The sequence below is a fragment of the Camelina sativa genome, chromosome 13 (assembly GCF_000633955.1).
Source record: "Camelina sativa cultivar DH55 chromosome 13, Cs, whole genome shotgun sequence".
Taxonomy (NCBI): domain Eukaryota; kingdom Viridiplantae; phylum Streptophyta; class Magnoliopsida; order Brassicales; family Brassicaceae; genus Camelina; species Camelina sativa.
In genome coordinates, this window is record NC_025697.1 from 7,208,621 (window position 1) to 7,220,563 (window position 11,943).

Consider the following 11,943-nt stretch of genomic DNA (forward strand, 5'->3'; position numbering starts at 1 on the left):
TTCAGCAGCTTTTTGAGTCTCATCATCATCTTCATGACCTTTCTTACTCGCTCTCTCCTTCATTCTTGACCTATCCTTGTCTTTTTCTTTTTCATTATCCCTGTCATTTTCTCTATCTTTATGTTTCTCTCTTTCTTTCTCCTTCTCCTTTTCTTTTACGCGATCTCTTTCCCGATCTCTGGTCTTTTCTTTCTCCCTCTCTTTATCTCTACCTCTAGAGATCTCCTTCTCAGTGTCTCCTTCTCTATCTCTTTTTCGGTCCCTCTCTTTCTCCTTATCCCTGCGGTGGTCCTTCTCCCTTTCACGCTCCTTATCTTTGCTCTTTTCTCGGTCATAGTCCTTTTCTTTATCCTTGCTCCTATGATCCTTTGCTTTCCTCCTTCCATCTCTGTGTTCTCTAACAGGAGAAACCTCGTTGTCAGCTCTCTCTTCCCTGCTTTCATGCCTCGATTTAGACTTTTCAACTTCCATCTCCAAACGCCTACATGAATACCAAAAACTTCAATCAAGACCTAATCACCAAATGGAACAACTCATAAACAACAATTAACAGTGGTAAACTAGAATGAGTCAAACCAGCTACATGTGAAAATGGGTAACAAAACTACTATTCTTGCAAATTGATTAGTAGATACAACAACCAGCTACATGTGAATTACTCCGACGAAGTACTTGTACAACAAACATATCCCAACATCCCAAACAACACAATTAACGAGTAAAACCCTAACCTAAGAAGAACTTCATTAATATTGGGGAAAAAGGTTGAATCAAATACTGGTTCCGGTTATAGCACCAAGTATAATTCCGGTGAATAAACGGAAAAGGGAGCACGGTCAAGCAATATGATATTTATCGGAAACAGAACGAAAACTTCCGAAAAGAAAAGTGCAATAAAATCCGATTCGAGTTACCTCGGGATCTCAAGCCTTCAGTGGAAAGTGCTGATATATTCGGATCGAAGGACAAAGAAGGTTGAAAACACTCAGAATTGCTTGAGAAATTTTCCGAGGGTTTACAGAAAAATTGCGAAAGTACACCGAACGAATAGAGTAGATTAAGAAGATAAAGCCCAAGTAATTGCGAAGAAAGTGAGAAGATAATGCTTCAAGCCAGAGAGATGGCGGTTAAAATCGTACAGTGGACGATCGTAAGCTCGCCGTGGAAAGAGACGGAGAGACTCTCTGGTGGCGACGAGAGGAGAACGATTGTGCGTAAATAATGGAAAAAAAGAGAAGATATACTTGTATAGATATATAATATTCCGGTTTAAATCTTAATCGGTATAATTCTGAACCGGTTTAATTCGTTTAGTGTACATATTACCAAAAAAAATTCTCGTGACCGCATCGGTTCATGAAGACTCAAAAGTCAAAACCAGCTGTAAGTGTGACTTGTGTACATCGCAATGAGGTAAACCAGAAATTTATAAAACCGATTCTTGGCAATGAAAGGTTTCTTTAGCATTCAAGAGAAGAAGACATACAGTAGCTAAGATTAAATCTGTGTATATATATAGATAACAAGACCAAAACCGGACTAGATTATAATTTATAAGGTTGCTTCCAGTAGGATGAAATCACTTTTGGGAGACGAGAAGAGATCAAACAGTATTTTATTCGTCATCTTTGGGTGTCCAAAATGACCGAGGGATCTTCCTTCCACAAAACATCATCATAAGAAAACGCTTTGGCCAAGCAAGTAATCAACTGCTTATGAATCACTTCTTCCGAAGGAAGCAGAGCATCCGTCTCTCTTCTCAAAGATGTAACTTCCTTATCAGCAATCCCACAAGGCACAATGTGCTCAAAGTAGTTCAAATCAGGATCAATGTTAAAGGCCAAACCATGACAAGTGATTCCAGAAGATATCCTAACCCCAATAGCACCAATCTTTCTATCCCCGACCCAAACCCCAGTCTCACATTTGTTTCCTGGACGAGCTTTCACGCCATACATTGAAGCAAATTCGATCATTGACCGCTCCAATGTCTCCACATAGTTCCTAGCACCAAAACCGATGCTGCGTAAAGAAATGATGGGATATAAGATGGCTTGATGAGGGCCATGGAATGTGATATCTCCTCCTCTTTGAGTATAATGAAGCTCAGCTCCAATTTTTGTGAGTTGAGATTGAGGGATCAGTAGATTGTGATCGGTTCTACGTTTTCCAAGTGTGTAAGTTGGTGGATGCTCAAGGGAGAGGAGGGTATCTGGAATTTGATGAGCTTTTCTCTCGGAAACTAACTTGTCTTGGATTTTAAGGAATTTCAAATAGTTGACAGTGCCTAGCCTCCAAACCTCCAAGATTCTAGGGGATCTCATTCCCTCCCTGCACAGTATCACAGAATCAATGATTAAAATCACTTCAGCTCTAAATACTTAGGTTAAATAGGAAGATTACTAGAGCCAACACACAAAAAAATTCTTCTTCTTTTTTCCCTAACACTACAGCTAATATCAGCAAAAAAAAAAAAAGTTCCAAAAAGAATCAAAGATAGAGTTAAGAGTCAAATCCGAGGAGCTAGGATAGAAAACACAAAAGACAGAAACTTGAATCGTTTTAGACTTTTCAACTTCGAGTTACCTCAAGATCAAGAGGAAAGTGCTAAGATATTCGGATCGACGGACAAAGAAAGTTGAAAACACTCAAGCTCGCCGTGGAAAGAGACGGAGTGACTCTGGTGGCTACGAGAGAAGAACGATTGGGCAATAATAGAAAATAAGAAGATAATATTCCGGTTTAAATCTTAGTCGGTATAATTCTAAACCGGTTTAATTGGTTTAAACTTTAAAGTATATATGACCAAACAAAAAAACATCGTTTATGAAGACTCAAAAGTCAAAACCGGTTGTAAGTGTGACTGTGTATCAGTGCAATGAGGTAAACCAGAAATTTATAAAACCGATTCTTGGCAATGAGCATTCAAGAGAAGACAAGAGTAGCTAAGATTAGGAGCTAATCGATGGACATGGCTTCAGCGCCACCAGCAGTTGTTGTTTCCTCGGACATGTTCCTCTGCATTTCTTCAACCATACTCTTCTGTTCTTCCTCCATTGTCTCCTGCAACTCATCCACCTTTTTTACATACAAATTTTCACAAAAACCAAAAACAAAAAAAGGATTTAGAATTTAGCTATAAAAACGAGAAAGAAAGGCAATATTTTGTTTAGAAGAATCTTAGCTATAAGACACAATGAGAAACATCATGTAACATACCACATGCAACAACAATGCAAACTGCTTCTTCCTTAGCTCAAGAAGTCTCCAGCTTGCTGTATTCTCAGCCTCGAGTTCTGCAATCTCCTTCTTCAATCCATGTATAGCCTTCTGCGTCTCTGACCTCGGTGGCTGCGCAGAGATAAGTTTCCTAATGGCTTCACACTCCTCTTTATGCTGCCTCTCTATTTTACTCTCTTCAAGCTGTTTCTTAAGATCTTCAATATCAGCTTGTGCCTGCAAAATCTGCCTATTCGTCTCATCTTTAAGCTCGTTGAAGTTCTCTTTCTCCCTAAGATTCGCAGCAACAACCGCTTGGCTCTTAAGAAGCGGAATCTCAAAAGCAGAAAGCTCCTGTAAGAAAGCTTTCGCTAGCCTATCGCACTCACTGTAGTTATCTTCTTCTTCATCTTCTTTGTCTACTTCGGTAACGAAAGAAGTGAATTTTTTCTGAAGCTTCTTCAATGGAGGTTCGCCTCTGGTGGTAGTGGTGCGTGTGAGAAGCCTATTTCTTATAATTTTATCATCTTCTAACGGATCAAATGCGTAATTAGCTGCTGCTATAGTCTCTGATCTACCAGAAACAATCCTCCTAGCTCTCACAGACATCTTAACTACTATATTCTTTTTTTCAACTCAAAATCTGCAGAACAAACACAATCCATAAGCTAAGCAAAAGAATTATCAGAATCATAAAAATGTAAGCTAGTGAGAAACACTAAGGTCCAATACTCGATTCATCTGGGGGGAGTTCACTAAAACATTCGATATTTACCCAAAAAACAATCTGCAAAAAGAGAATATTTAACTTACTTGAACCGGAACTCAAGATCGAGGCGCCTCTGTTACGATCAAAATTCCAAAACCAAGATCAATTGTGATTCTCTGATTCTAATCGGAACCCTAATTTGTATCTTTCCGTCCGCGTTTCCCTCGTTCTTCAGTTCTGTTTGCTCGTTTCTTTTAATTTTGCCTTCTCTACTGAAGAAATGCATACATGGTCCTGAACGTTTATTTTATTGTATACTAAACCCTTTTCTTTTTATAATTTACGATATAAACCAGCAAATTTTGGACTTGAGATTCCAAAATGGTTAATTCCTAGGATGTTGATTATGGGTTTTGGTTCGGTTTAGATCGATTTCGATTTTTTTTGATATAGAATTTAAGAATTGTTACCAATCTGTATACTGTATGTATTAAAACTCAACTCGATTTCAGAATAGGAAACTTCCGGTTCAGTTCATGTGAATTAGCTGGATTGGATAGACCCAATTAGAGCCAAAACGAAGGTGTTCATGATCGGAATTAGAGACTAATCCAGTTCCAAAATAAGAAATTTGGGGTGTTTGTGTAAATCTGAGTAATATATGAGTACAAAGCTATTTTTCAACAAGCTAAACTAATTTATTATAGTTACAGTGGTATGAAACCCTCCGTCCCAAAGAGAAGTGTCTTCAACTATCACAATATCTACATTTTTAATTTATTACATAATTATTTCTACACAGCACACACACAGACATTAGGATCATAACCAGAGCTTAATGGATGGATGACATAGAAAATGAATGATTTTACAAAGTCTATAGATTGGGAGACAGACACTAAACATAATCGTACCCGGATGATACTCTTTCGGATGCAAGGTTTCGTTTGGTCTGAGTGGGTAAGAGACACCGCGTGTTGTCTTTGGATTTAAGCCATTTCGAGCCTTTCTCTTCATGGTTTATCGTCAGCTTTGATGCGACTGATTTGATTCCACTCCTCATGTAATTCAGAGCCAACACCGCAAGATCTCTGCAATGCAGCCATGATTCAACGATAACCCCATCTATGAAGAAACAACCGCATAGAGCAAAAAAAGAATTTAGAATGCAAAATATACTTGTGTTTTTGTACATACAAGGGTGAGCAAGGAGAGCGAGAACCGTTGATAAAGTAGACGAACAGGTAAGAATCGAAATGCTGGCCGTTGATCAAGTAGAATCCGTGTAACCTCCTTACACATCTGAAAGACATTCTTTTGTACAGTCGGATTGCAGGATTGTTGTGTGCAATCACATGAAGGTAAACACCACGACACACAGGGATACTAGAAGCGTATTTAACAACCTCATTAATAAGCAACTTAGCTGCATTAAAAAAAAACTTTTATATTAACAAAACCAAGCAAGACAAGAGAAGAGACGAATCAAAGATGAATGTCATTGATTGGTTTACTACATAATTAATACCTATTCCGCGTTTTCTGTATGTTTCTACAACTCCAAGTGTTAGGATGTACACCAATGTCTCCTCTCCCTTGGTCGAGTCATATCTTATTAGATCTGATATCTGTGCAAGACATAGGAAACTCTCAACACATCATAAACCAAAAAAAAAAAAATAGTCCTTGACTCGTTAGTACAAAGAAAGTTTAATCATAATGAAGAAGTTACAAAAAAATGGATTCGTTTGATGTTTAGGACATTATGAAATCAATGGTTCGACAACATTCAAAATCTAAACTTTACAACAACTCGTAACTTGCTGAACAAAATTACTAGGAAATATCAGTATAAAACCGAAAGGCGAAGAAGAACTAAAAGAAGACAATGCTTAAAACCCATGTCGTAAACATACCACTAAACGAGCTTCAATCAAAAACTTAAAACCTGCTGAATTTATAATGATCAACATTCACAATCCACACTATACAAGACCTTGCAGCTTCTTTACAAAACCCTCTAACCAAGCTTCCTAATCATCACTTAAAACCTTACAGATTGAAGCTCTTTTCTCCAATTGTAAAAAAACCATATCACTACTATATCAGACCATTCAAAATCTACACTTGTTTAAAATTAAAGCAAAAAAAAAAACGAAAAAGGAAGACAATTTTGGGGAAAACTAACTTCGCTTTCTTTAGCAAGTGCGATTTTGGCAGTAACAAAGCCGATAAGTTCCTCAGAATGACCATCAGGGCGGCTCCGATCAACAGCAGCCCAAGAGACGATATCACCTCCGTTGACAACATTCTGAAAAAACTCAGATTCATACCTGAACCAAATCAAATGCTTTTTGATTAAGACTTCCAAAAAGGGAAAGTCAAATCCAAAACAGATTAGTATAATAAAAGATCTTCCGAACAAAGGCATTTTTTAATGTATTTTACCTGATTGGGAATATATCTCGATGGATTTGCTCCAAACGTTCTAAATCACAAGGGTTTATTGGCCTGAAGCATATACTTGGACGACGAGCGGTTTTGGTTTCTTCCTTTGATGATGAATTCTCCACGAATCCACGCGGAAAACGCGACATTTGATCCAGATGAGTTTAAGACTCAAACTACTTGAAATTTTGTAGATTTATGACACTTTTCATTTGAGAAAAGAATCTAGTTTATAATACAGATCAAATCGGTCTCCGACCCGTTTGTCTGAACCGGATCCGGGCGGGATGGCTTAGGGTTTCCAGAATCCGAAGATGGGGGGTTTGTTGATCTTACAAAAAGAAACGACCTTTTTTCTTTTTTTGCTTGCTTTGCCTTCTTTCCCCAACAACATCGTTAAAGCCAAGCATCATCTTTGATTCTTCGGATCACGTGCCTTGCGACAAACAAGCACGTGCATCTTCACTACTATTCTTTTCCTATTGTTTGTTTGGTTTACGGTGATTGGTAATAAACTTTTAAGATTTTAAAATTATTTAAAGCATTTACAGCCATATTTTAGCCAATCAAACTTTTATTGTTTTTATTTTTTTAAAAGTTTTGAAAGCCACTTTTTTTTTTTCCTTCTTTATTTTCTCTTTTTTTTTAAAGATTTAAAACCATGCTTTAAAACTAAACAATTACAAAACATTTTTTTTCCCCATTATATTTAAAAGGTCTCCAAAGTATTTGTATATATATTTTACATATTATACTTTTACAAATTAATAATTCTCATTTTTTTCTCTTTCTTTTAAGATTCATTTCAATAATAATTTTTATTTTTTCATCATCATCATCATTAACAATGGTGTAAAAAGGTTTATGAAATTCTTTATTAATAAGGGAGTAACATTCAAAACAATGTATTGATTAGTATTTAATGGATTTTTGACTACTCATATAACTACTCAATTAAAAAAAAACATACAAAACAATTAAAATCAGTGAAAATCAGTCACCAAAAACAAAAGAAAAAACAGAATTTTCAAACAAAAAGTCACATATTTGATTGACTTACATTTTTAAAATTTTTAATTTATCATCAATAAAATTTATTCTTGTTATTAAATTGGTATATAAATAAATTCTGGCATAATTTATATTTATTAAATTGTATTATTAATATATAATAATAATTTAAAAACAACTACAACTTTAAAAGTTGCTAATAAACAATCATATTTTAACAGTTAAAGTTTTTACAGTCAAAGCATCTACAACCAAATTCTCTACAGCTAAAATTTTAAAGTCAAAATCTCTACAGCCAAAATAACGGTCGTTACCAATCAGGACCTAGTGCTAAGAAAAGTAAATTTGTTACCATGTTGACAAAAAATGTTTCCATATTAATAATATAAGGGATTTTGGTATTGTATTAATTTTGCAAAAAAAGCTTCCATATTAAATATATAAGGGATTTTGGAAATAGCAGTAATCCTATAGAGTTTGTAACATATAAGTTTTTGATTACAATATATCCAGAACATGGATCAGGATTAATAGTAGTAGTCTACATCTTGTTACATAATTACGTAAATACATAATCTTCATCTCTTCTCAACTAAACGCCGTTCAAAAATCGGTGAGTAAGAACAGCTTCCGCCATTGGCCGCTTCCGATGGTCAGCGTTCAACATTGCCTACCAAAAACACCACACACACACAGACTATATTGGCCAAAGGACCAAAACTTACCAAATATGAAAAATTTATATTGGATCTAACATTTACTAAGGTTTAAATCAGTCGACTAATATTATAAGCCTTTCTCAAAACATTTATAATTTTCTATGTTTCTCTACATTTTCTTTTCATTACCATTTCCCTTTTTATCTCACACTACCAGCTACTGTTAAAAAGAGAAATTAAATCAGAGTTCAATTTTTGTTATGAAACATATATATACAGAGATAATTATAGGGACTAGGATTATACTACCTGTAGTAATTCCCAACCAGCTCTATCACCAAGATCAAGAAACTTAACAGCTTCTTCCAGGCGTTCATCGGCTAAACAGTACCTGTATAACACACCAGTGAGGGTTTTTTTTTTTTTTTTAAAAACTCAGAGACTTGGAGGAACAAACGATTAAACAACGCCTCTTTGGTGATAAAAAAATGCTTTATCAAAGCAAGAGGCTTACTCTCTTACAGCCTCCATATCCAGCCGGAAAGTGTTTTCTAGTAACCTCTGCAGTTCATCAGATTAAATAACGGTTAAACAGAAACTGTTTGGAGAAGACAAAAGATGAGAGCCGATATGTTTGTGGGATCAATAAGGAGATATTGTGTTAAGATGAGATAAAACAGATCTGTTTAACTTAATTGAATCCAAAATATGTCAATCTTGCCTGAAGAGAAAGAGAATCCATTACGCCTGCTTCACAGAATGGAACAAAGGCTAAGTATGCAAAAAGAAGACCGGCCTCATATCTGTAAGCCACAAGAATGTGTTAAGAATTTATCAAAAAAACATTCACAACTCAATACATGAAAGAATTAGAAAGCAAAAGCATTACATACATGTCATCTGCAATTCCAAAAGCTCTCTTCTCAAAAACTGTGAAGGCACCAGAAGCAGTTGCCCTTCGCCAAAGTTGCTCTGACAGTGCACCAGAAATGGCTCCTTCTTCCAAGCATGAAGGCCTGAAAGGTATGCTCAGTCTGTTAACAGCGAACCAACATTATCTTAACAATTCTAGTTCCACTTATAAACAGCAAGACCAAAATGGCGAAATGACAGAAAACTACAATTGCTAAGGATAAATAATCAATCAGGGAGGGAAGAGAGTGAGGGAACCTTATGTCAACAGAAAAGGCTAGATCTCGCAGCCGCGGTATTAAATAGATAGCTTCTCGTTCTGCTGGTGTACTAAAGATCATTTTGACAGGAAAAAAAATCGGCAAAATTAGCGGAGAGATGATACACTTGTACTGAGAGAGATGGGTGTCTGTGTGTGTGCAATCACTTTCAGGCGTTCATAGGGGGGCATACTTGAGAACAATTGAGGATGGCCCGAGACTTTGATGTAACCTATCATTAGCATGCATAAAGGCTAGACCTTTCATTGCACCCTGTAGGATATTAATGACAAAGATTCTCCTTCGTTTCATCATCTGGTCTTTTTCATAAGGATTCCATACTCCTTGGGAGCGAGCTCTGGATGTTTTTTCACTCGCATTTCGTGCGTAGTCAGCTGCACTATTTTTCCCACCATCACGAAATGCCAGCCACTGTATGAATAAAAAACGATTCAACCTATGTTCTATAAGGTATTCCAAAATATCCACATACTTGTGTGCACTTTAGACTCAACAAACTACAGTTAATCGACTCAGATTGTGTAAGCCTGACCTGTTCTCCAAATTGTGTCTCAAAGCCACCAACAAGTAAAAGCAGATTAGCAGGCAGGCTTTTGCTCTGCATAGATAAGAAGAATAACAAAGGAAGGTGATTGCACTATACAAAGCCAAATGAGATGTAATTGTACGAATCCATTTAGTAAATTTTGCATGGCTCTCTTTATCTAACCTGGAGAAAAGAGTGTGCATTAAGCTCGTTTGCTGCCATCATATCAGCCTCAACTCCACCAGCGCGCGTCCCAGGATAGACCTTTCCAAAAGACGAGTATATATGAGACAAAAGAAGAAGGGAAAACAAATTAAAATCCGAAATGGAAGTTTGATACTGATCCTAATACTATAAGAACATTGTTCTGATAATGTAGAAAGATTCATAAAAATGGAGAAACAAGAGTATTTTGCTATGGAGAATCGAATCACCTTAAAGACAACAGGTGTTCCTCGAAACGGACCCTGAGATATTCTTCCTTCATATAGTCTGCAGACAAACTGCCGGGGCTAATACACTTTTTTAACTTGACCAAAATATATATCACCGTGTAAAAATACATAAACGCCAACACTGCACCTGATCTTAACGCCGCCTTCACCAATATCTTGAGATTTTAATCGCCCAATATCATCAGGAGAAGTATATTCAAAGTCAGCCCCTGACTGCAACCCTGAATAACTAGGAGGGGTATGAAAAAGGTAAAAGCTTAAAAAAACGAAGTAGAACAGGAAGCCATCCATATACAATAAAAAGAGACCAACAAGCTTAGAAGAATCTAGCAAAAAGCAACATGCGCAATAATCATAAGTTACAAAGTCCCAGTGAGAGAGAGTACGTACCTAGTAACATTCATGAATCCGTAGCTTCCGATAAGCCGCCCTACCTCGAACGAGTCAGCGCTGGTGATCAAACCCGCCGCCACCACATGCAACCGCCGATTCCTTTCGCGCCAATTCGAAATCCGACGACCTGATGATTCTCGATGGATCAAAGAGAAACGCGAAACGCATTCCAAAGAAACGCGATGAACAGCGACCAGATTCATCCTTGTTTTCGCCGCTTCAGTTTCAAACTCCTTTTTTCGTGTGAGATGAGAGCCACGAAAAAAGTTTTACTCTGCGTCTTACGTGGCTTTTTTATATAGATAATTAAATGATATTATAATCATATTACTTTTCGACGGTGTATAATATGCCACGTACGAAACTCACCGAGAGAATGATTTTGATGATGCTACGTTGTACATTTAAACCGACTTAAACCGAACTAAATTTCAAAATCTGCTGTAACATAACCGGAAGTGAATCGAACCGAAATGCCCATGCCTGTAATTTGTCGACAAGTCCTTCTCCCTTTCTTCGGCTTTTTAATGGAAAAGATCAAGATTGAAGGGGGTCTGTCTCTTAACACTTGAGAGAGAGAGAGAGAGAGAGAGAGAGAGAGTGTTTGTAAGGTGTTTGAGCTCGCGAAGAAAGTAATTGATTGATCGTTTGATTTAGGTGTAATTAGTTCTTGCTTTTTTTCATTCGGAGATATGGAATCGGTTCGAGAATCCGCACCGTCGGCGAATTCGAATACGCCGACTATACCGCCGCCGGTGAACTCTGTGCCGCCTTTCTTGAGCAAAACATACGACATGGTTGATGATCCGTTGACAAATGAGGTCGTGTCTTGGAGCAGCGGGAACAACAGCTTCGTCGTCTGGAACGTGCCTGAGTTCTCCAAGGTGCTCTTGCCCAAGTATTTCAAGCACAACAATTTCTCCAGCTTTGTCAGGCAGTTAAATACTTATGTAAGCAATCTTCGCTGTTTCTTTTGCTACACTGAATTACTTTTTTTTTCAAATTCTGGTACAATTTGGAGGAAATCTTGAAATGTTAAGGGTTTCAGTCTTAGTCCAGTCTCTTCTAATAAGTGTTAAATCTAGATAGTAACTTACATAATAGATGTTTTCTACTATTCATTTGGCGTTTTAGTTGTTGCCTTAAGCCAGTAGAAGTATGCATTTTGTTTTATCTGGATTCAACTATATAGCTTACCATGGTGGTTTAAATGAATCTTGATTCCTTTTTTAAACCTTTTCAATTCTTTTTTAGTACTCACCAAAAGATTCCACAGAACTTTGCAGGCTCACTTTCACACGTATCTGAAGATTGGTTTCCTCAGTTGCTT

General features: G+C 36.9%; 5 protein-coding genes across 10 annotated transcripts in view; all 5 read right to left on the reverse strand.

Annotated features, from left to right (window-relative positions):
* The window catches only part of LOC104735714 (SART-1 family protein DOT2-like), a 5,936-nt gene extending 4,709 nt beyond the window's left edge, over positions 1-1,227 (reverse strand). The window contains exons 1-2 of one of the 2 annotated variants that reach the window (XM_010455544.1): positions 915-1,227; positions 249-481 (exon numbers count right to left, since the gene is read on the reverse strand). In XM_010455544.1, coding sequence (XP_010453846.1) covers positions 249-471 — 223 coding nt within the window. In that variant the 5' untranslated portion in view covers positions 472-481; positions 915-1,227. Of the gene's footprint in view, positions 1-70; positions 482-914 lie in introns of both variants that reach the window. The other variant, XM_019235041.1, reaches the window with a different exon arrangement.
* Positions 1,410-2,771, reverse strand: LOC104735715 (octanoyltransferase-like). Its single transcript, XM_010455546.2, has 2 exons — positions 2,587-2,771; positions 1,410-2,331 (listed from the first exon to the last, which is right to left on the reverse strand). The coding sequence occupies exon 2, from the start codon at positions 2,322-2,324 to the stop codon at positions 1,623-1,625; it is 702 nt and encodes a 233-aa protein (XP_010453848.1). The 5' UTR covers positions 2,325-2,331; positions 2,587-2,771; the 3' UTR covers positions 1,410-1,622.
* Positions 2,760-4,211, reverse strand: LOC104735716 (THO complex subunit 7A). Its single transcript, XM_010455547.2, has 3 exons — positions 4,033-4,211; positions 3,220-3,862; positions 2,760-3,078 (listed from the first exon to the last, which is right to left on the reverse strand). Exons 2-3 carry the CDS (start codon positions 3,826-3,828, stop codon positions 2,959-2,961), a joined length of 729 nt encoding a protein of 242 aa, XP_010453849.1. The 5' UTR covers positions 3,829-3,862; positions 4,033-4,211; the 3' UTR covers positions 2,760-2,958.
* LOC104735717 (histone acetyltransferase MCC1) lies at positions 4,645-6,750 on the reverse strand. 3 transcript variants are annotated; one of them, XM_010455549.2, is made up of 5 exons: positions 6,377-6,750; positions 6,117-6,261; positions 5,457-5,556; positions 5,151-5,354; positions 4,645-5,053 (listed from the first exon to the last, which is right to left on the reverse strand). In XM_010455549.2, exons 1-5 carry the CDS (start codon positions 6,523-6,525, stop codon positions 4,827-4,829), a joined length of 825 nt encoding a protein of 274 aa, XP_010453851.1. In that variant the 5' UTR covers positions 6,526-6,750; the 3' UTR covers positions 4,645-4,826. The 3 variants fall into 3 exon arrangements, with proteins under 3 accessions (XP_010453851.1, XP_010453852.1, XP_019090398.1); XM_010455550.2 differs by having other exon boundaries at positions 4,645-5,019; positions 5,126-5,354; XM_019234853.1 differs by having other exon boundaries at positions 4,645-5,019; positions 5,108-5,354.
* On the reverse strand, positions 7,820-10,883 carry LOC104735718. 3 transcript variants are annotated; one of them, XM_010455551.1, is made up of 12 exons: positions 10,611-10,883; positions 10,348-10,449; positions 10,200-10,257; positions 9,949-10,029; positions 9,772-9,837; positions 9,412-9,650; positions 9,217-9,288; positions 8,940-9,080; positions 8,768-8,849; positions 8,561-8,607; positions 8,356-8,437; positions 7,820-8,057 (listed from the first exon to the last, which is right to left on the reverse strand). In XM_010455551.1, exons 1-12 carry the CDS (start codon positions 10,814-10,816, stop codon positions 7,980-7,982), a joined length of 1,254 nt encoding a protein of 417 aa, XP_010453853.1. In that variant the 5' UTR covers positions 10,817-10,883; the 3' UTR covers positions 7,820-7,979. The 3 variants fall into 3 exon arrangements, with proteins under 3 accessions (XP_010453853.1, XP_010453854.1, XP_010453855.1); XM_010455552.2 differs by having other exon boundaries at positions 8,940-9,062; positions 10,611-10,816; XM_010455553.2 differs by having other exon boundaries at positions 10,348-10,441; positions 10,611-10,702.